Here is a 24,688-nt window from a genome sequence, read left to right as displayed (position 1 = left end):
ATCAGCAGTAGTGCTGAAACAGCAACACTATGGAGTGTTAAATCAGTTTCATAAACCTGCTCTGTCATTTTAATAATCTGTACACTTAGTTTAGCAATTAGCTCCCTACATTAAACACATTTCTCCTACGTGTGAGTTGTGCTCGTGTAAAAACAAACTGGGTAAAATATTTTTTTTTTAATGAATGCATGTTCTGTACGTAGGATAAAAGTAGCATGGATTGGGTAGATACATACTGCAAAAGAAACAAAACAGCAAAATATAGCTACCTTATTTCATGTTCTTATTTCAATTTCTTTCCTGCATGAGTCAGGGTGAAATAAATTCAAACTAAATATTGTTCAAAAGCAATAGATTATTAATATGAGAGGAAAATGACTAAACTGAGGTCAATACTTCTATATTGAATCAGCAAATCAGCAGGTTGTTTTTTTTCCTTCGCCATGTTTCCTTGGGAGGTGTGCTCCTTATGATTCCTTGACATGCAATCAATTTCACAGTAGTTTAAGCATTTTATAGGGCCTTTATAATTTTAATGAGATCCAGTGGTGTGTCAATAAGGGTGGAGTATTTATCAGTCTATAAATATCATTTAAGCTGTTAATAGGATTAAATGTACATGACTAATGATGCAGCATATGCAGTAATCTTTGCATATCTTGACACTCATATTATGACATTTTTAAAATGAGCATTAACATACTAAACTAACGGTCTGTTGTTTGAGGCTTGTGTGCACTGTGTGTTTTGTTCAGGATAAAAAAAAGAGCATTATTAAACAGAGATGTATGAGATGGTTAAAGATGAGGCCTGGAGGACTGGACTGGGAGGGGTCCTTCATAGAAACTTGATGGAGTTCAGTGTATCACTACACACCGTGGCGTCTGGGTTGATGTCCGTGAAGAATGACATAGTGTGTGCAAATTGTGATGAAATCCAAGCTGTTTTTGTCACATGTCACACCTGGCCTCTAGTCTGGAGGTGGATCCAGTCTGTGAACTTGATGACCTGTGTGTAAACCCCAGGCCGGTTTTGCCGTGCGCATCCCTCTCCCCAGCTCACAATGCCAGCCAGAAACCACTTCCGCCCCCTCTCTCGGCACACCAGAGGCCCTCCAGAGTCTCCCTGCATGCAGACACATGTTAACACAAATGAAGAGCAAATAAATATACAGAAGGTACACACACAGGAACTCACTTGACATGCATCGACTCCTCCCTGTATGCTCCCTGCACATATCATTCTGGGAGTGACAGCATCGTCGTACATCTTGTTGCACATTTTGTGGTTGATGATGCTTACTGTGGCCTCTTGCAGCAGGGTAGCCAGCTCACCTGAAACAATAAATCATTACTAAATCCCAAAAGAGACAACGTGCACTTACTGACCACAAGAGAGCAGAGCTGAGACTGTAATCTGAAACCTATGAAGTGGTGAATGCCTCCCCTAGAAGGTTTACCTTCCTCAGTGAGGACTCCCCAGCCAGTTACGAAGCAGTTGGTGCCGGAGGTAAAGGCATGCGACGGGGCTGGAACACACACAGGCTGTACCAAATCGTTAAAGAAGACAGGGGCACTGAGCTCCAAGAGGGCAATGTCGTAGTCGGAAGTGAACTGATCATATTGGGTGTGCTGGACGATCCTGCGGATCTGCCGTGTGGCAGCAGCATTACTGGCCGAGTTCATGACCCGCATGCCCATGTAGGCCCTCCAGGCACGAGCATCTGAGTACCTGCACAAGTTCACAAATTGTTCAGCATGTCTATATCAATTATTTTCGTTTACCTAGTCAGCAGTGGTTAAAGGAATCGTTTGTTTAAAAAAAAATCAGTTGCACAATTTACTCCCTTACGTCATATGTACATCATCAACCATGACATGTGGAAACAAAAATAAAAATAACTAGAAGGGCACTTGGAGAGCACAGACCTCTGTCAAGGACAATAGTCGACTCTTCTCTAATATGCAAACTTGCAATCATAACCAATTTATCTCATCTCATCTCATCATCTCTGGCTGCTTAATCCTGTTCTACAGGGTCGCAGGCAAGCTGGAGCCTATCCCAGCTGACTACGGGCGAAAGGCGGGGTACACCCTGGACAAGTCACCAGGTCATCACAGGGCTGACACATAGACACAGACAACCATTCACACTCACATTCACACCTACGCTCAATTTAGAGTCACCAGTTAACCTAACCTGCATGTCTTTGGACTGTGGGGGAAACCGGAGCACCCGGAGGAAACCCACGCGGACACAGGGAGAACATACAAACTCCGCACAGAAAGGCCCTCGCCGGCCACGGGGCTCGAACCCGGACCTTCTTGCTGTGAGGCGACAGCGCTAACCACTACACCACCGTGCCGCCCCATAACCAATTTATATCTGGATATATTTCAAAAATCATGAGAATTATGTCTGTAGGTGTATATTTCAGAGAATTACTGGTACCCATGAATGTGGATTTTGATACGGAATAATCATATTTCTACACTGACTATGTTTTGATATGATTGAACTTTACTGGGGCGGCACGGTGGTGTAGTGGTTAGCACTGTCGCCTCACAGCAAGAAGGTCCGGGTTCGAGCCCAGTGGCCGACGAGGGCCTTTCTGTGTGGAGCTTGCATGTTCTCCCTGTGTCTGCGTGGGATTCCTCCGGGTGCTCCGTTTTCCCCCACAGTCCAAAGACATGCAGTTAGGCTAACTGGTGGATCTAAATTGACCATAGGTGTGAATGGTTGTTTGTCCCTGTGTCAGCCCTGCGATAATCTGGCGACTTGTCCAGGGTGTACCCCGCCTCTCACCCATAGTCAGCTGGGATAGGCTCCAGCTTGCCTGCGACCCTGTAGAACAGGATAAGCAGCTACAGATAATGGATGGATGGATGAACTTTACTGCCATCTACTGGATTTTAAGATGTATTGAATTATTAAGCGCAGTCTTTCACCAGGGAAAATGCTGTATCTTGCGAAAGTGGAATTGAATTCGTGGATCTTCCCCGTGATTTGGATCCATTTCAAAACTTAATGACTTCAAAATTTAATGGCCCATGATACACCTTTCCACCAAGTTTCATGGAAATCGGGTTGATAGGTTTTGTACAAATCCTGTTTACAGGCAGACAAAAACAAACTGCAAAGAAAACATAAGCTCTTTGGCAGAAGTAAAACAACAACAAAAACAACAGCAACAACATTTTTACACATTTCATTTCAAAGTGGAACTATATTATCATCTGCATATGCCATCAAACTTTGGGAGTATAAAGGAAAATTTGGCTTCCCAGATAATGTTACAGCATTCAGCATAAAGCATAATGTTTTCTTCATGTTTACAGTTTATAGATGTTGATGCTGTATCCAAAACCACATCAGCAAGTCTGTGACATCACTGAAGAACATGTCTTGGTTGATTGACTGCATTTGAGATAAAGGGAAATTGTGTCATTTTTGCAATGGACTATTCCTTTATACAACTGTAGGTCTACATTCAGATCCAAAGTGTTTCTCACTTGATGGCGTCTGAATCCTGGAAGCAGTGAGCAGCGGAGAGGAGCCAGCGGCTGCCCACCAATGATGCTCCACACACATGGCCATAGCGCTCTATCTGCAGGCTCACCTGCCAGGGCCATGAACCCGTCTGGGCATCTGTCCCTCCCACGATTTTTGCCCGTCTCCTTGGTCGAGTGCCACACCCTGCTCCAGTAAGAACAGTACACAGTCTGGGTTCAGCACCATGTACAGTATGGCTCATTTTATTTATCTAGCTGCAGTATATATGAAACAAAAGTTCTGTTTTGTTAGGGTATGCTAGAGTAAATGCTCTGTTAAAGTAAAAAAACAAAAAGAGCAAGGTATTATAAAGGCCAATTAATTCATCCTGCAGGACTGCAGACTTTATCATATCAAACTATTGTAAACCATATCAACAAAATATTAAAAGCCTTCTAAGCATCCACCATTCCACTGTTTCCTTTAAAGATGGTGTTGTTTTAAATGCATCTGACGAATACTTACAGTCTGGGGCAAAAAACGGGCCAAGGCTAATGTGATTGTTCACATGAGAACATCTACAGCTTCTCTACCATCAGTAGGAGTCATTAAAACAGAATGGAACATGTTTACACAGAATCTCCATGTTTTCCCCATGAAAAAACTTCTTTATTTGTAAAAGCTAAACGAAAATCTATAACAGGAATTTATGTAGCATGTTTTTTCAGCTTTTTTCATAGCTAAACAAACATACAGTGGGGCAAAAAAGTATTTAGTCAGTCACCAATTGTGCAAGTTCTCCCACTTAAAAAGATGAGAGAGGCCTGTAATTTTACCTTAACTATGAGAGACAGAATGAGAAAAAAAATCCAGAAAATCACTGTCTGATTTTTAAAGAATTTATTTGCAAATTATGGTGGAAAATAAGCATTTGGTCAATAACAAAAGTTCATCTCAATACTTTGTTATATACCCTTTGTTGGCAATGACAGAGGCCAAATGTTTTCTGTAAGTCTTCACAAGGTTTTCACACACTGTTGCTGGTATTTTGGCCCATTCCTCCATGCAGATCTCCTCTAGAGCAGTGATGTTTTGGGGCTGTCGCTGGGCAACACAGACTTTCAACTCCCTCCAAAGATTTTCTATGGAGTTGAGATCTGGAGACTGGCTAGGCCACTCCAGGACCTTGAAATGCTTCTTACAAAGCCAATCCTTCGTTGCCCGGGTGGTGTGTTTGGGATCATTGTCATGCTGAAAGACCCAGCTACGTTTCATCTTCAATGCCCTTGCTGATGGAAGGAGGTTTTCACTCAAAATCTCACGATACATGGCCCCATTCATTCTTTCCTTTACATGGATCAGTCGTCCTGGTCCCTTTGCAGAAAAACAGCCCCAAAGCATGATGTTTCCACCCCCATGCTTCACAGTAGGTATGGCGTTCTTTGGATGCAACTCAGCATTCTTTCTCCTTCAAACACGACAAGTTGAGTTTTTACCAAAAAGTTCTATTTTGGTTTCATCTGACCATATGACATTCTCCCAATCCTCTTCTGGATCATCCAAATGCTCTCTAGCAAACTTCAGACGGGCCTGGACATGTACTGGCTTAAGCAGGGGGACACGTCTGACACTGCAGGATTTGAGTCCCTGGTGGCGTAGTGTGTTACTGATGGTAGCCTTTGTTACTTTGGTCCCAGCTCTCTGCAGGTCATTCACTAGGTCCCCCCGTGTGGTTCTGGGATTTTTGCTCACCGTTCTTGTGATCATTTTGACCCCACGGGGTGAGATCTTGCGTGGCGCCCCAGATCGAGGGAGATTATCAGTGGTCTTGTATGTCTTCCATTTTCTAATAATTGCTCCCACAGTTGATTTCTTCACACCAAGCTGCTTACCTATTGCAGATTCAGTCTTCCCAGCCTGGTGCAGGTCTACAATTTTGTTTCTGGTGTCCTTTGACAGCTCTTTGGTCTTGGCCATAGTGGAGTTTGGAGTGTGATTGTTTGCGGTTGTGGACAGGTGTCTTTTATACTGATAACGAGTTCAAACAGGTGCCATTAATACAGGTAACGAGTGGAGGACAGAGGAGCCTCTTAAAGAAGTTGTTACAGGTCTGTGAGAGCCAGAAATCTTGCTTGTTTGTAGGTGACCAAATACTTATTTTACCAAGGAATTTACCAATTAATTCATTAAAAATCCTACAATGTGATTTCCTGGATTCTTTCCCCCCATTCTGTCTCTCATAGTTGAAGTGTACCTATGATGAAAATTACAGGCCTCTCTCCTCTTTTTAAGTGGGAGAACTTGCACAATTGGTGGCTGACTAAATACTTTTTTGCCCCACTGTACATTTTTTTGCCACCCAGAGCTAGTGTTGTAGGACTCGAGACCAGTCTCAAGACCACTTTTTGAAGGTCTCAATCTCATTTGGGAATCCACCGCATTTTTACCTGGTCTTGTCTCAGTCTCAGACATAGAGGACTCGGGATTTTATTTCAAGACCGGTCAAGACCACAACTGTAGGGATATCGGTAAATTGCCTGTGCAAGGTCTGATTTATTTGTTAACATTGTTACTGTGATTGGATGGAAAATGTCCTGCTTCAAATGCAACCAATAAAGTGACTCATTGCTAATTCGAAATTTTCATTACTGTTAACCGCCCCACCTTCACACACACTGGTCTGGTCCTGGTCTTGACTCGGTCTTGCCCTGCCTTGGTCTTGGTCTTGGCTTGATCTCAACCCCTCAAAGTCTCGGTCTTGTCTTCGTCTCAATACACTTTGGCCAGATTGGTTCAAGTTGCCAGGAAGGATATAGTAACTCATATAATCACTCTTTACAACTTGGTCTCGGTTGAGGTAGTCTTGACTACGACACTACCCAGAGCATATAATATTATATTAATAGGCTAATATAACATTATAAAGCTGAGGAGTGGAGATGTGGAACCATTCGGTATTTTGGAGATTAGATTAAATGTTAAAGGGTCAGAAGAATAAAATCTCACATCACTGCACAGGAAGCAGTGTTTTATCCAAAAGCATTCACTCCAGAGTTAAATACAGCTAAAGCAGTTCTCCTCTGTGCTATAATTCAACAGTTGTTTAAGGTCATACAGTCCTCCGTATAGATTTCCAAACTCTCGAGTGAATGAATAGCCACAGACCCTCAGCGAGTGCAGATGTTAGCAGCTGGTTTCTCACCACAGCGCATCTCATCAGATCCGTCCTTGCAGTCTCTGATGCCGTCACACTCTGGGTTTACCTTCGCAATACACTTGCCATTCGCACATTTATAGGATGTCGGTGAGCAACCTTTATCTACACATCCAAAACAAATGCAAGGTTTGGATCAAAACTAAGCATGAATGAATTACTGTACCTACACAGATTCAGAAATGTGCAACTAAAACACTGAACTGAACTATAATAATAATAATAATAATAATAATAATAATAATACATTGTTCTATTTGGAATAATACTTAAAGGCAAGGTTGAGTGAAAAACAAACAAACATAAAACCATAATTATCCCAAATGTAGGCAGATCAGCCAATTTTCAAATACCTACTGAGCAGTACTCACATGTTCTTGAGCAGTTGAGCTCATCACTGCGATCTTTGCAGTCTATGACTCCATCACACACAGACGACTTGGACACACAGACATTGTTCGAACACATGTGGTAACATTTACCTGCTGAGAAAGGAACAGACTCTGAGAAGACACATGAATACATAGGTAAATGGAAAATCAGGAATTACACAAGCATGACTATTCTGCTAGCTGTTTATATACACTCACCAGCCACTTTATTAGGTACACCCATCCACCTGCTGTTTTATGCAGTTATCTAATGCAGTTATGCAGTTATCAAGAGCTTCGGGTAATGTTCACTTCAAACATCAGAATGGGAAAAATTGCGATCTCAAAGTGTGGCTTTCTTTCACTGTGGCATGGGTGTTGGTTTGAGCCAGATGGACTGGTTTGAGTATTTCAGAAACTGCTGATCTCCTGGGGTTTTCACACACAACAGTCTCTAGAGTTTGCACAGAATGGTGCGGAAAACAAAAAACATTGAGTGAGCAACAGTTCTGTGGGTGGAAACAAACGCCTTGTTGATAAGAGGAGGTCAGAGGAAAATGGCCAGGGGTGGGTTTCCCAAAAGCATCGTAGCACAAAGATCATCGATAAATGGTAGAGCAAGCAGCACAATGAACACTCTCTCACCTAGTTAAGATGTTCTAAGCATTAAGAGGCTTTTGGGAAACCCATCCCAGTTTGAACTGCCAGGAAGGATATAGTAACTCAAAAATCACTCTTTACAACCATGGTGAGCAGAAAAGCATCTCTGCATACAACAGCAGAAGAACACAATGGGTTCCATTCCTGCCAGCCAAGAATAAGGATCTTAAATCAAAACAAGTTCTTATTAAAGTGGCCGGTGAGTGTATACATTAATTGTTTATATAATGTGAAAAAGAACAGGCAAAATAGCTAACAGACTATTTTTTAGTGATAAAGCACAGACAGGTTTAAAATATTAGGCAAGGCATTCAATTCACGTGGAAAAGTGAGAAAATTTTTACCACAGTTTGTTTCCTCGCTGCTGTCCCCACAAACCTGCAGGTTACACTGGCTCCCATGTGGCCTGCACTGCCCACTCCCACAATACACCTCTCCTGGTTTGCACATGGCTGTCAAGAGAGTCAAGTGTGAGTAATGGAGGGATACAAGGCCATAAAACTCACGCAGGACACACTTACAGCTAGGATTGTGTGATACTACTTTTTTCTCTCTGATCACAATTTTCCATTTTAAAACAATCGTCATATAAGGTTGAATCATCCAGGACTGTTAGCTTAAAAAAAAAGACAGAAAAATAAACATTTCTACCATTTAAGGTTTATTGAGAGTAGAGAAGGGTGTGATAATATCATTTGTGCAGTCAGGAATCTTGGCAATCACAAAACAAAGTTAAAAAAGATATCACATAATATCATATAATAATCCTCTTATTGTCGGATGTCCATGTTCACATGGCTGACATTTTCTCAGAATTCGTTTAAAAAAAAAAAAAAGAGTCAAATAAATCCATATTTAATAATCACTTTCTTCATCTTTATCATCACCATTGACATTATGTGTAGTGTTAGATTTTGCACTTCCTTGTAGGACTGTTTAATCCTTTTTTTAATCTCAAAATCTTTGTTCATTTTTCTCTTTCTGCTGAAAGACAAAAAGACACATTTTGACCATCTGAAATTTTTCAATAAACACAGTTAACTGATGTTAAATATAGCCGTATCATAAGGGTCGTACACGTATAAAGTGATTTGCTTGTTGCCCGTCTTTTCGTAGCTGACACTTCTATGCTAGTGGACATTCCAGGCTCTGGTTGCCAAGGTGTCTGTCTTGTACGCTTATTGGTTAATCAACAATATCCTTCACTCCCATTGGTAGTTGCCTCAATTGTTTCAACTCAAAGTTGAGATTAGTTTAACTTAGTACCTGCCCACTTTGCATTGATTATTTCGCCTGTTATCGCTACAAGGTGTCAAATTTCACTGACATTTCATGGTCTCTGGGAACCACATCTAGTTGCTGCTACTTGATGCTAGCAAAGTTGAACATCCATCCATCCATTATCTGTAGCTGCTTATTCTGTTCTACAGGGTCGCAGGCAAGCTGGAGCCTATCCCAGCTGACTACGGGCGAGAGGCGGGGTACACCCTGGACAAGTCGCCAGGTTATCGCAGGGCTGACACATAGACACAGACAACCATTCACATTCACACCTACGGTCAATTTAGAGTCACCAGTTAACCTAACCTGCATGTCTTTGGACTGTGGGGGAAACCCACGTGGACATGGGGAGAACATGCAAACTCCGCACAGAAAGGCCCTCGCCGGCCACGGGGCTTGAACCCAGGACCTTCTTGCTGTGAGGCGATAGTGCTAACCACTACACCACCGAGCCGCCCCGAAGTTGAACATATAGTATATATTTTATTTCATGGTAATGAACTTAAAATATTCTCCATTTTAAGTTCCTTGACAGAAAGTGAGAGCATGTTGAAATTGGTGGACGGGGCGTGGCTTTGAGGATGTGTCTGTTAACATTGGAGGGTTTAAAGATCTACGCAAATCATTCTAGATTCACATGTTGGTTGGCTCATGTCTTGTTTTATTGGGGAGAACTAATAGGGAAGACTGCTCTTTTGGCATATTTTTGAGTAATATCTCATACATATGCCAATGTTTTGCAAAGCATCTGTGGTGAGCAGGTCTGGTAATACAAAATAATTTATGATAAACATCACTGGCTGTTGTTGCAACATAATATCATGTAGGGATGATAATATCGTTATATTGCACAACCCTACTTACAACACTTGGCCTCGTCCCGACCGTCCGCACAGTCCTTCTCTCCATCACACACTTTCCTCAGAGGAATACAGCGTCCGTCTCCGCAGCGGAACTGCCTCGGACACGCTGCAGTGAAAGACACATCACATCGTGTAAATACTGACAGTAAATTACATGCTCTGGTAGTCTACAAAAACATTGTAACAGTACACTTGACCTTTAGTGGCCCAGAAACGTTACAAAGCGTCCACCGCAAGACAAACAACAGTGTTCAAGATGGCCACAGCACAAAGGCACTTCACAGGACAAACCACAGCCAAGTCGCTTTGCAAAATAAAGCCCAAACATTGTCATACATTCAGCAGAAGCTGGGAGAACACAAAAGGATAGTGTGCTCACTGCTCTCTGGGGAGAAGGCTCTGTACACCAGGTAAAAGCCCTTGTGAGTCAGAGACTCGTCGGAGTGAAAGTGCAGTAACACAGGGGAGGAGTAGATCCTCTTCCTGCTGCTGTCCCCAATTGGATTACACAGCCTGAGTGCAGGGGAAAACACACAGGCATAGGTACACATGCACCAGTACGATCAACCACACACAAGCGCAAAAACATGCATCGACACGAAGACGTTAAAATCCACAAAATATCTAGGATCTCAAAACCTTCTGAATTAGAGGCATAAAGTTTTCCATCCTTTGAATGAGGGGACACTCACTTGACGCCACCAATTTCCAGCCAGTCTTTCTCACAGCTGCTCGAGGTGGCCGAGTCCTGGATATCCAGCATCACAATAGTTATGGATAGCAGGTAGCCAGGCAGCGGAGCCTGAAAGAGAAACCGCAGTCAGCCATCTTCAAAGGATACACTCAAGCACAAAAGAGCGGCCAATAGAAGGCGCATCCCCCCCTCTGACTGTGAATACGGTTCACAAGCCATGCGCACTAATAACGCGAAGCAGAGTCAGGACATGGGAACCATCCCTGGCCTCAACTCACCCTGATCTTCCAGTTACAGTCGATGTTTGGCGGGTAGTATGCAGGATAGTAAGGGGATACCACGGTGCCATTCCAACTTGACAGAAAGCCTCCGCATTCTGATGATAGGAGTGATATACAGCAAGGAGTCAGATGTTTGATGTCATCCAAAATGACATGCTGGGTAAACACTCACCGGCTTTTGGTATGGCCTGAAAGTAAGCCTTGAAGATGGCGCCATGTCTCTGTCGACTAAATGAAAAAGTGATGAGCATGACATTTCCAGAGGATGTCAGCTTCATCACCGGGGATGATCCAGTCACTGGCAATCCACACCACCTAGCAACAAAAACGTGATTTCATGCTAACTCGCCTATAGCTTATAAATATGTGAATGAGCTAGGATTATGAAGTACTATGTTACTTTTATGAGAGAACTAATTTTATGTGATTCTTTGTGAAGATGAAATCATGTGCATGCACACCTGGCAATGATTTTGTTCTGAAGAGGGAGCAGGAAGTCATATGCAGAGAGTTTGTTGGCTGAACAGCTACCAGGTGTCGCCCCCTGAAGGGTGACTACGTCTAACCGTACAATGTGACCCAAGGGAACTCTCAGCCTCCACTGGTAGTACGGCTTCTTCGGGCTCACCAAACTCAGTGTTCGATTGTTACCATATTTGGCGTAGAGGTCAAAAGACATGGCTGTGGACCAAACCGGATGTGAGTTACCAGGGAATAAAAAGGAAAAAATATATGAGAAACAATCTGTTATTACCCTGAAGTCCAAGCTGCCACTTGCCACTCTGCAGATGGTTGGGATTCTTTATCTTTTCCGCCATGTCATCATCGTCATAATCATCTTCACTGTCTAAATTCAAATCTGCAGGTAAGACACTGTACATTATCATGCATCCATTTCACACCAAACTTCAACATAAAGAAGCTCTACGCAGTTCAAAGAGTTCACCCAGGAGCCTTAGTGTGTCTTCATCCTTAGCCAGGTAATACTGCTCCTCCAGTCTGCTGTGAAGAACCTTACTGGTGCCAGGAAGATGCCGCTGCAACCATGCAGGTTTAGATCTCTGCAGCTCCTCTGCAATGGCCGCTGATGGAGCAGAGAACTTGCTCCAGAAGAAAACATTGAGCCCATTCACTCCTTCACTGTCAGCATGGAGGCACAACATTCATACAGGCCTTTTTAAGCATTCATATGTCTGTAGATGTTTTTGGCAGGTTTTATAACAGCTTGCATAATATATGTACTTTTCCTGGATGAGTAGATATGTGTGGCAGTCTGGGAGAAGTGGTCAGGTGTCAGAGTCAGATCTTGGCCAAAATAGGGGCTTTTTTGCTTATAACATACTTTAGGAAATACAACCCCAGTTCCAAAAAAGTTGGGACACTTTGTAAACTGTAAATAAAAACGCAATGCGATAATTTGCAAATCATGGAAACCTTATATTTCATTGAAAATAGTACAAAGACAACATATCAAATGTTGAAACTGACCAATTGTATTGTTTTTTAAAAAATATATGCTCATTTTGAATTTGATGTCAGCAACACGTTTCAGAAAAGTTGGGACAGAGGCAGGTTTACCACTGTGTTGCATCACCTCTACTTTTAATAACACTCTATAAACGTTTGGGAACTGAGGAGACCAATTGCTGTAGTTTCGAAAGAGAAATGTTGTCCCATTCTTGCCTGATATACAATTTCAGTTGCCCAACAGTTTGAGGTCTCCTATGTCGTATTTTGTGCTTCATAATGCACCAATTGTTTTAAATAGAAGACAGGTCTGGACTGCAGGCAAGCCAGTTTAGCACCTGGACTCTTTTACTACGGAGCCATGCAGTTTTAATATGTGCAGAAAGTGGTTTGGCATTGTCTTGCTGAAAGAAGGAAGGCCTTCCCTGAAAAAGATTTTGTCTGGATGGCAGCATATCGCTCTGAAACATGTATAGATCATTCAGCATTAATTCTGTCTTCCTAGATGTACAAGCTACCCATGTCATGTGCACTAATGCACCCTCATATCATCACAGGTGCTGGCTTTTGAACTGTGCACTGATAACAAGCCAGATGGTCCCTCTCATTAGCCTGGAGGACATGGTGTCCATGATTTCTAAAAAGAATTTCTACTTTTGATTCGTCAAACTTCAGGACAATTTTCCACTTCGCCTCAGTCCATTGTAAAAGAGCTCGGGCCCAGAGAAGGTGGCTGTGTTTCTGGATATTGTTTATATCTGGTTTTAATCTGCATTTGTGGATGCAGTAATGAAGTGTTTTCACAGACGATGGTTTTCCGAAGTGTTCCTGAGCCCATACAGTGATTTCCACTACAGACATGTGTCTGCTTTTAATGCAGTGTCACCTAAGGCCCTGAAGATCACAGGCATCCAATGTCAGTTTTCAGCCTTGTTTCTTGCATACAGAGATTTCTCCAGATTCTCTGAATCTTTTAATGATATTATGGACCATAGATGATGTGATCCCCAAATCCTTTGCGATTTTACATTGAGGAACGTTATTCTTAAATTGTTGCATTGTTTGCCCACGCAGTCTTTTACAAAGCGGTGAACCCCTCCCCATCTTTACTTCTGAGAGATTCCGCCTCTCTGGGATGCTCTTTTTATACCCAATCATGTTACTGACCTGTTGCCAATTAACCAAACTGGGTTGTTGTTTGTTTTTTTCACATTACACAACTTTTTCAGTCCTTTGTTACCCCTGTCCCAACTTTTCTGAAACGTGTTGCTGACATCAAATTCAAAATGAGCATATATTTTTAAAAAAACAATAAAAAATTTTCAGTTTCAACATTTGATATGTTATATTTGTACTATTTTCAATGAAATATAGGGTTTCCACGATTTGCAAATTTTCATACTATGTTTTTATTTACAGTTTGCACAGCGTCCCAACTTTTTTTGGAATTGGGGTTGTAAATATATAGGTCTGTCTCAGAAACTGGGTGCTGTGGGGGTACCCCACTAAATATAGTCACAGTCAATAAACGATATGGTTTTGAATGGTGATGTTGGTTTTAATTTGAAATAAAATGATGAAAGAAATAATACAGATAAAACAATCTTTGATGTGAATACTCTATTCAGAATTTGGCAAAAATTCTGCAAATTTGTGGAAAATGGCGGCTTGATCTGGGACATGATAAATGGTTGACTACATCGCATTCCCTTAAAAAGGTTGTAGTCCACTGAAAAGTCTACAGTTATCACTAATTGTATTTTAAGTTGTAACTTTATACACCTAAGGATTGGTGCGCTCACAGAATAATCATAACCGTAATAAAACATCATGCAAAATATTTGATCACCGTTGTAACTCCATTTTCCGCAGAGCCAAAACCAATACGATCGTGTGTTTTGATCTAAACGGAAAGCCTCAGGGTCAAGGTCACTACCTCACCAAAAGTAGTAACTTAAAATCACTATACCATATAAAAATTTAGTTATAAATCTGCGATTTTGTTTTTTTAAAACAAAAGCTAAAAGTTAGGTATAGAATATGTTTCTTACAGAATATGTTACGATGGTAGCTGGTCTTGTATGAATTTCTGAGCTATAAAATGAGTTGTGGTCTATTTTTTACCGTAGCGTGTTATTTGTGTGCGGGGAAGGACACACTAACAATTTGCATGTGTAGAATGGAATTTTCCACTCCAACAGTTAGAAGCTGATCGTGCTTACATTTGCGGTCTCTCTGTTACGCGGGTGATCTGTTCGGACGTTATCACTGAAAAGGTGAGTTTTGACAGTTTTATTTTGTTTTAGTCTTGCAGTATAAGGCAAAAGAATGTTTCTTTTTCATCTTACTTTCATATTTCGTAGTGTTTGCATATTTTTGGCCAATATTTTGCAACCATGGTCAATTTAGATCAAACTTTTGATAGAATCTACGGCCAGTCATTTTGCCCCACCCCCACTCTGTCCGGTGCGGTAGTGATGTCCCGTTGCTCACGCACCGCAGCAGAGACCCGCGCGATCTTCAGCCGGTGCAGTCGCTGTTCTTTTACCACCGCCGTTATTCTCATCTTTCCAGTGTGTTCTTGATTTTTCCATTGTGTCCTATTGTCCTATTTCGCCATATCAAATACCCAAAATGTATCATATTATTTATATTTAGGCGGCACGGTGGTGTAGTGGTTAGCGCTGTCGCCTCACAGCAAGAAGGTCCTGGGTTCAAGCCCCATGGCCGGCGAGGGCCTTTCTGTGCGGAGTTTGCAAGTTCTCTCCGTGTCCGCGTGGGTTTCCTCTGGGTGCTCCGGTTTCCCCCACAGTCCAAAGACATACAGGTTAGGTTAACTGGTGACTCTAAATTGAGCGTAGGTGTGAATGTGAGTGTGAATGGTTGTCTGTGTCTATGTGTCAGCCCTGTGATGACCTGGCGACTTGTCCAGGGTGTACCCCGCCTTTCGCCTGTAGTCAGCTGGGATAGGCTCCAGCTTGCCTGCGACCCTGTAGAACAGGATAAAGCGGCTAAAGATAATGAGATGAGATGAGATTATTCATATTTAAGTGAATAATCAATTCAGTTATCATAACTTGGTATTTTTAACCCAAGCAATCAAAAAGAGGAAATTTATTCAATATTTTCACTCATCAGTGAAGGAGGGGCTTTAATTCTTCATGATGGAGTTATTTTATCTCATCTCATCTCATTATCTCTAGCCGCTTTATCCTTCTACAGGGTCGCAGGCAAGCTGGAGCCTATCCCAGCTGACTACGGGCGAAAGGCGGGGTACACCCTGGACAAGTCGCCAGATCATCACAGGGCTGAGACATAGACACAGACAACCATTCACACTCACATTCACACCTACGGTCAATTTAGAGTCACCAGTTAACCTAACCTGCATGTCTTTGGACTGTGGGGGAAACCGGAGCACCCGGAGGAAACCCACGCAGACAAAGGGAGAACATGCAAACTCCACACAGAAAGGCCCTCGCTGGCCACGGGGCTCGAACCCAGACCTTCTTGCTGTGAGGCGACAGCGCTAACCACTACACCACCATACCGCCCAGAGTTATTTTATATGTAAATCAATTTTACAAAAGCATTTGAATTGTAATCAAAAAAATTTTCCACACTAGAGGCCAGATAAAGCAAGATACTGTCTTTATTCTTATTAAACATGACAAAAGAAACATTGAGTGTTAGGTAAATGCAAAAAAAATTGTAAAATTAGAAAATTTATTTTTTGATCATAATGTCCCAAATGAGAGACCAGTTTCTGAGATGGACCCATATACAAATAAACATGTTGATAGAGGGTAGAACAGTGGTGAGCACTGTCACTTCACTGCAAGAAGGTTCTGGGATTGAACCTCATACTCAACAGGGGCCTTTCTGTATGGAGTTTGCATGTTCTCCTTGTGTCTGTGTGGGTTTCCTCCAGGTGCTCTGGTTTCCTCCCATAGTCCAAAGACATGCGAATTAGATCAACTGGCTACTCTAAATTGCCCATAGGTGTGAAAGTGAATGTGATGATTGCTTGTCTCTGTGTTTGCCCTGCGATAGAGTGATGACCTGTCCAGGGTGAACCCCACCTCTCACCTGAAGTCAAGTATGATTGGCTCCAGCTCATCCACAACCCTGACGGATAGGCGCTATATATGACTGATGATTGATGGATGTTAATGTTTTTATTTATTATATAAAATATTTCACCTAGAGCCCTGCACTCCCACGGGAGTCCCGTGGGACTCGCGGGACCCGCCGCAAAGCAGTGCGGCGCGGGACAAATTTTGAAAGCTCATTGAGGGCGCGGGCGGGACCAGAAGTGCACATATGCACGCGCGGGCGGGAGTGGGAGTGCACATATGCGCGCGCGCACGGGCGGGAGCGGGAGTGCACATATGCGCGCGCGCACGGGCGGGAGCGGTCACAAGCTGCAGTCCCGCTAACTAAAAACGTGTTTGAAATAAAATTTATAAATTATTAATTTATGTCTATCATATATAATTTGTGCTGGATATTTTATTTGGCATTAATAAAAACATTTTAAGATGCCTAAATTTGCAGAGAGCGTCAGATTGCGTGAGGAATGGCATCTTAAATTTGTCATTGATCACCCTAACAGGAAATCCTTTGATCACTCTAATGACTCACAGTTCACACCCAGCTAGCAAGAGAACCATGAGTGAAGTGATTCACTGCTTGCGTTAGTTTACAACTCTAATCAGAGAGACAGGTTACACAGTGACAGTAGGCTTGACTCAATGCTATCCCAGAAATCCTTCCTGTAATATGCAAATTTGGCCGCCTCTGATTGGACAGCCAAATTTGCATATTACAGGAAGGATTTCTGGGATAGCATTGAGTCAAGCCTACAGTCACTGTGTAACCTGTCTCTCTGATTAGAGTTGTAGACTAACTCAAGCAGTAAATCAATTCACTTCTCTTACTAGCTCTGCTTTGCAATAAAAAAAAAAAAAAACCACCACTGGTACAAAGCAAGCCCATTCACTTTTTTATGCTGATCAGAGAATTACAATGGTTTCTCATGTGATAAAAATGTGCGATTCGCGATTAAATATTTTAATCGCTTGACACCACTAATTATTATTATTAGAGACACTACATGCTGAATTCAGAAACAAGGTAAATAATAACAAACGTGAACGTGAGCTGTAGATATTTATGCTCAAATCCACTCAAAGTAGGGGGCGGGGCACCATCACGCTGTGTCAAGACAAGAACTTTCCTGAGAAATAAAGCGAACGTCTGCATCATGCGGGATTTGCGGGCGGGAGCGGGACAAAATATGGCAGGCGCGGGCGGGAGCGGGACTGAAAATCATAATTCTTTGCGGGCGCGGGCGGGAGCGGGACTGCACAATGCGGGCGCGGGACTGAAAAATCCAACCCGCGCAGACCTCTAATTTCACCAAAGGATGTAGAAATGTTACATTTACTTTTTAATCTTGTCTTTCTACAAATATCATGTTGGGGAAGGAGATGGTTTAACAAACATCTAAAACCTTGATAGCTAAGTATCATTTCCTCACACAGTGAATGTCATGCTTTGATCAAGTTGTTGGAGAGATACGAAACTAACATAAGCCTAATCGATTCACTTTATAATCAAAGACCAGCTGTCAAAATGTTGAAAAAGCAAAATGTGCATACAAATTTTGTTTGAATGAACTAATCTAAATATGGACAGAATTCCTGAAATGAATCAGTAATTATTTCAGCACTGAAGTGAAGAGCTTCAATGCCAAGAGTGAGTCAAATGGTGATAAGACCAGGCTGTTGCAGGTGTATTGACCAAATATACATAGGATAATCTAATTTATACAGGGTGGCACGGTGGTGTAGTGGTTAGCACTGTCACCTCACAGCAAGAAGGTTCTGGGTTCAAGCCCAGCAGCCGGCGAGGGCCTTTCAGTGCGGAGTTTCCATGTTCTCCCCGTGTCTGCGTGGGTTTCCTCTGGGTGCTCCGGTTTCCCCCACAGTCCAAAGACATGCAGGTTAGGCTAATTGGTGACTCTAAATTGACTGTAGGTGTGAATGTGAGTGTGAATGGTTGTTTGTCTCTATGTGTCAGCCCTGCGATGACCTGGTGACTTGTCCCGGGTGTACCCTGCTTCTCACCCATAGTCAGCTGGGACAGGCTCCAGCTTGCCTGCGACCCTGCACAGGATAAGCGGTTACAGATAATGGATGGATAGTTTATACAACAGTTAGTTCTGGTCGACCAATTTGATTGGTCAAGTGGTGTTCCAAGAGTTTCACATAACTTCACTGTGTGTATCACTCTGCTTGCCTGTGTCCCACATGTAAAATTCCACTTCCTAGTTCAAAAAGGTTACTACGCTAGTGTTGGCAACATCATCAGTGGACATGGCAAGTTCTACTTTTCAGGAATATAACTTTTGACTTAAAATATGGAAGCTTGTCAGATGAAGATGAAAAGAAAGAATGCCAATTTTACTGGAAGAACCTTTAACAGGAAAGTATAAATCAGCATGAGCTAGCTAGCCAGTTAGCCATCATAAAGTGAGTGAACGGTTTTTGCTTATGGAGCAAAAATAAACAGACCATTTGGCATAATGTGTCTGAAATGTCACTTACTCAATATTAATTTCTTGTTCTCAAATAGACCTGTTTTAAATAAAGCCAATATCACACTCAATATTCAGTACAGCAGCACTGATATAACGAATCAGCACTAGATATGTTTTGGCCTAACAAAAATATCCACAGTGTCTCATTACTCCAAATGTAGTCAACCAGGCAAGGTACTGATATATGAATCATGTTTCTTTAGATTTACATTACAGCTGTGAGGCTACAGCATGTACAGTGGTGCTTGAAAGTTTGTGAACCCTTTAGAATTTTCTGCATAAATCTGGCCTAAAATATCATCAGATTTTCACACAAGTCCTAAAAGTAGATAAAGAGAACCCAGTTAAACAAATGAGACAAAAATATTATACTTGGTCATTTATTTATTGAGGAAAATGATCCAATATTACATATCTGTGAGTGGCAAAAGTATGTGAACCTCTAGGATTTGCAGTTAATTTGAAGGTGAAATTAGAGTCAGGTGTTTTCAATCAATGGGATGACAATCAGGTGTGAGTGGGCACCCTGTTTTATTTAAAGAACAGGGATCTATCAAAGTCTGATCTTCACAACACATGTTTGTGGAAGTGTATCATGGCACGAACGAAGGAGATTTCTGAGGACCTCAGAAAAAGCATTGTTGATGCTCATCAGGCTGGAAAAGGTTACAAAACCATCTCTAAAGAGTTTGGACTCCACCAATCCACAGTCAGACAGATTGTGCACAAATGGAGGAAATTCAAGACCATTGTTACCCTCCCCAGGAGTGGTTGACCAACAAAGATCACTCCAAGAGCAAGGCGTGTAATAGTCGGCGAAGTCACAAAAGACCCCAGGGTAACTTCTAAGCAACTGAAGGCCTCTCTCACATTGGCTAATGTTAATGTTCATGAGTCCACCATCAGGAGAACACTGAACAACAATGGTGTGCATGGCAGGGTTGCAAGGAGAAAGCCACTGCTCTCCAAAAAGAACATTGCTGCTTGTCTGCAGTTTGCTAAAGATCACGTGCATTCCAGCATAAGAACCTTATCCCATCTGTGAAACATGATGGTGGTAGTATCATGGTTTGGGCCTGTTTTACTGTATCTGGGCCAGGACGGCTTGACATCATTGATGGAACAATGAATTCTGAATTATACCAGCGAATTCTAAAGGAAAATGTCAGGACATCTGTCCATGAACTGAATCTCAAGAGAAGGTGGGTCATGCAGCAAGACAATGACCCTAAGCACACAAGTCGTTCTACCAAAGAATGGTTAAAGAAGAATAAAGTTAATGTTTTGGAATGGCCAAGTCAAAGTCCTGACCTTAATCCAATCGAAATGTTGTGGAAGGACCTGAAGCGAGCAGTTCATGTGAGGAAACCCACCAACATCCCAGAGTTGAAGCTGTTCTGTATGGATGAACGGGCTAAAATTCCTCCAAGCCGGTGTGCAGGACTGATCAACAGTTACCAGAAATGTTTAGCTGCAGTTATTGCTGCACAAGGGGGTCACACCAGATACTGAAAGCAAAGGTTCACATACTTTTGCCACTCACAGATATGTAATATTGGATCATTTTAATCAATAAATAAATGACCAAGTATAATAATTTTGTCTCATTTGTTTAACTGGGTTCTCTTTATCTACTTTTAGGACTTGTGTGAAAATCTGATGATGTTTTAGGTAATATTTATGCAAAAATATAGAAAATTCTAAAGGGTTCACAAACTTTCAAGCACCACTGTAGCTACCACTTTAGCATTGTGCAACCTGCATGTCTAAATCACGCACTCAACTCATAAGACTTTGGGTGGCTCAGTAATCACACTGGTATATAGTCAGTTTGAGTAACTATTAGAATAGGTCTGCATAAAAATAAATAAATAAATGCTAATCATAAAAAAAGCTGATTTGAAAATGTCTGTGACTACTGTTTTTGGCTTTGCAACACCCTTGTGCCCTTTATATATATATATATATATATATATATATATATATATATATATATATATATATATATATATATATATATATATATATCAAAACCAGTGACAGCAAGTCTATTGTGATTATTTCTGTAACTATGCTAAACTGATGGCTTTAAGCGCTTACAACACTAAACCTGTCTTGGATCAACTACAATTGAAGTAAGGTGAAAGAAATCTGGAGAATTCTTACCTAAAGGCGACAATCCCTGAGCGGCGGTAGTATGGCCTCCAGGGTGATGACTCGTATAACTCTGAGAACTGAAGCACCGCAACAAAGAATCATTCATCTGTTAAACAGCATCCATGAGGTAAAATGGAATAATGAAATAATCAGCCTAGGTACATAAATAACAGCCCTTCATTTGATGTTCACAAAGAAGGAAAAAATGGTGTTTCACATGATCTAGAGTGTGTACGGCATCACCCTGACTTCAGAGCTACAGCAAAAGTGACATCACTGGACAAGGTGTGACATCAGTAGCCCGGGCAAAAGACATGCAGTCTTGGCACAAAAGGCCCCGTTCTTGTGCGATTGGCTTTGAGCAACAAGAGCCGCGGGCAACAAGAGCGCCATTGTCCAGAGCTCAATGTCATTCTGAAGTGCAGGGTGGCGGGGGCGGGCAGTGGGTTCAGGCTACCTTTAATAAGCACAGGCACACTCTCGCACAACTCCACCACACCTGCCCATTCACTCATATTAAATAGGATTACAGGTATTACATGAGGTATTATTCAGGCCAATGAAGACACAACAGAACACTCGGCGTTCTTCGTTCACTTGCATATTGTTATTTTAACCTCAACACTTTCTTGCTCTCCCTTGCTGTCCATTTAATCTCTCGCTCTCTCTCTCTCTCTTGCCCTAAGTCTACCTTTCGTCTCCTCTCGGCCTGCATCCATCTCAGTGCACAGACACAGTGCATCTGATTGTCTCTACTCTTCCTCACACAATGTTTTTATTGAGGGCCTGCTCTTCTTCTCACTCGGCTTGCCTGGGTCCTGCGGTTCTCACAAATGCTATTCTTGTCCTCAGCCCTGAAAAGGCTGCGCCCCTCTGGGACATGCTCTCACTGCGCTGCCTCACACCAGGACAGGCTCTGGTTACAGACGGCTTTACATTTAAGAGGGCCACAGAGTGGCCGAAAGCTCAGCGGGGCCCTGCTCGCAGCCTGCTTTACATCTAAAAAGGGCCACAGTGAAGAGCACAGCACACCACAAGAGGCGCAGCTCTAGCCAACTTCATGTTTGAAACTGCAAAGGCCACGGATCAGCATCGAGTGCTCTCTGGAGGCTTGCTGCATTCCAAAGAGACCACATCGAGTCCCACAGAGCAGCTGTTATATACAGTATGTGTGTATGCTTACATAGGGGCTGAGAGCCTGAGACTGAAGGTGGAACTGTGTGGAGGAAGGATCGGCCAGCTCCGGTGTGAAGCTGAGGTTGGAAAACTCCACACTTCCTCCCAGGAAGAACACTGTGGAAGACGGAGACGCTGTAGAAGCAAGGCATGGAGCGTTAAAACCATTCATGTCAAACAGATACAATGGACTGAGAAGTGGCTTTTCTCATGAGCTACATGAACATTTATTGATATCCAGGAAGCCTGTCTGAAACATGTGAGTTATATGAGGTAGGAGGTACGCTGACCGTCAATACCATCCACGGAGGAAAATTCCAAATCACAATCACTTCATTCTACCAAAACACAAAGGTTTAACTTACATGCAAAGAAGTGGAGAGTCAGTGCAACGGCAGTGGACAGAGGGATGAGAGGGGTGGCACCCAGCACCCACTTTCGCCATGTCCTGAAGCTGGCTTTCCTGTCCCCCGACTGCTTGATGTCAACGTCTGACCCAGCCCGAGTCTCTCTGTTAGAGGTGCTCGGAGTTTGGAACGGCTCCTTTACTTTAATGTCCTACAAATAAAAGAGTTCAACAGTATAACAGTGTTCAAACTATTCTGTTACAGAGAAACAAAAGGCTAACTGCATTACATACAATCCAAAGGTCCAGTCAGTGATTTTGTTTTGCAGAAGTTTGCTGAAGCCAACTTTTTTGAAGGTCAAACACACACACGTACACACACACACACACACGTACACACACAGAGCCCTTCTCCTCAGGTTTTCCTTCAACCATGTCCTCAAAACACATGCCAAGCCTAAAGCACCTGAAGCACAAGAGGCAGAGCTCTCTGAACTGCCAGATGAGTAGAGACGCCTGCTTGTCCTAATTGGTTGAATGTTGGTGTCCCACATCGTTTGTCCCACATCTTTTTTCTTCTTTACAAACCTGTGCTGTAGCGAGACCAGACCTTCTCCTCTGAGTGGATATATTATTAACAACAGCCTTAATGTCAGGACAACTGAACATCCCAAAAACGTCGAATATTTCACACATAGATAAAAATGCCAGTGTTTTAATTTAATTGATCAACTTTATGAATCATTTGCATAGTCAAGATATAGGCCTATGCGCATCGAAATACCTCTGGCAAAGTTATGTAACATGGCACAGAACACAAAACACACACACAAGAGCAGTGAATATCGTATCGATCTGATTGAAACAAATAAATAATTATATATATATAACAAATGTTTTAATGTGCAGTGTGTTATTTTTTGCTAATTGAAGAAGGCTTTTTTAAGACGGCAGGTGGTTATGATCTCAAACACTATTGGTATTCATTCACTCATGCAACGTTTATGCTTGGAAATTGTTTAGTTGATGTGCACTGTATAGTGCACATTTACATTTTAGTGTTGTTCAAATTATTATCGATTAATTCAATCCTGCTTTACATTTAACTGTGTGTGTATATGGGTGTGTAAGTGTGTGGTGTGTAGGCAGGGTTTTTATTTTTTATTTTTTAAGTTGGTCTGGACCAAATGTGCCCACACCACAAGGACAGGAATATCTGACAGTTTTGGCCTTGGATGAGACATTTGGCTGGAAAATTACAAAAAGTGAAGCTTTTATTTATTTTTTTTTTTTTAAAGGGCATTTTGGGGTTTTGAGATCAAGGATAGGGTTGATTGTATTAATTAGGTGCATTATGCCATGAGGTCCTCATAAGGACAGTAAGACAAATATATATATATATATATATATATATATATATATATATGTGTGTGTGTGTGTGTGTGTGTGAGAGAGAGAGAGAGAGAGAGAGATAACCAGGTGAGGTCTCCCTGTGGAGTTGAGTGGAGAGCAACTCCAAGGGTCTGTTTTCCCACGGCCCGTCTCAGTAAGGTCACCGCTCCATCGTCTGACATTCAGGACTGCCACATCATCTTTCGCAACTAATCTTCGACAACTAACAAGGAAGCTGCAATCTGTCTGATTGAGTAAATAAATTCAGTACACAACTCTCTCATCAGCACGACACAGAAATGTCATGACTGTGTGATCCTGAGACTGGGAAATTAAGTTAAAAAACAAACAAACAAAACCCTCATGCTTGCTATATTGTTGTTAATATTGTAATGTATAATCTTTAACGCATATGATATATTACTGTAGTTGTCTTCCATTTAGGAACACGCACTGTTCGGTTTTCTCCCACTGCTCTGCGCTCAGGATCATTCTTACCTGTACAGGTGAGTCTGCGGTTCCACAGTGTCCTAAACCAGATACGCTGTAAACATCGCAGCTTCTGTTTTTGGGGAAAGTCCTCATTCCTGGTCCCGTGTGGCTCCCTGTCGCAGTCGACACAGCACGACGCTGGAGAAATTCAGCTGCAGGGAAAAAATCCGGAGCGATGCCTCGCTTTCGGTGCGCGGA

At 42.2% G+C, this 24,688-nt stretch overlaps 1 protein-coding gene across 1 annotated transcript; it reads right to left on the bottom strand.

Moving 5' to 3' along the window:
* Positions 1-957: 957 nt before the first annotated feature.
* Positions 958-24,583, bottom strand: LOC132867869 (suppressor of tumorigenicity 14 protein homolog). Its single transcript, XM_060900841.1, has 19 exons — positions 24,497-24,583; positions 22,626-22,818; positions 22,268-22,395; positions 21,094-21,161; positions 11,803-11,996; positions 11,611-11,715; positions 11,318-11,537; positions 11,029-11,171; positions 10,854-10,951; positions 10,574-10,683; positions 10,261-10,394; positions 9,883-9,987; positions 8,082-8,189; positions 7,078-7,191; positions 6,695-6,811; positions 3,513-3,696; positions 1,460-1,731; positions 1,198-1,334; positions 958-1,125 (listed from the first exon to the last, which is right to left on the bottom strand). Exons 1-19 carry the CDS (start codon positions 24,581-24,583, stop codon positions 958-960), a joined length of 2,685 nt encoding a protein of 894 aa, XP_060756824.1.
* Between the last annotated feature and the right edge of the window lie 105 nt (positions 24,584-24,688).

Source organism: Neoarius graeffei, chromosome 19, assembly GCF_027579695.1.
Source record: "Neoarius graeffei isolate fNeoGra1 chromosome 19, fNeoGra1.pri, whole genome shotgun sequence".
Lineage (NCBI taxonomy): Eukaryota > Metazoa > Chordata > Actinopteri > Siluriformes > Ariidae > Neoarius > Neoarius graeffei.
The sequence above is the reverse complement of the archived record's forward strand: the minus strand, read 5'-3'. Positions and strand labels throughout refer to the sequence as shown.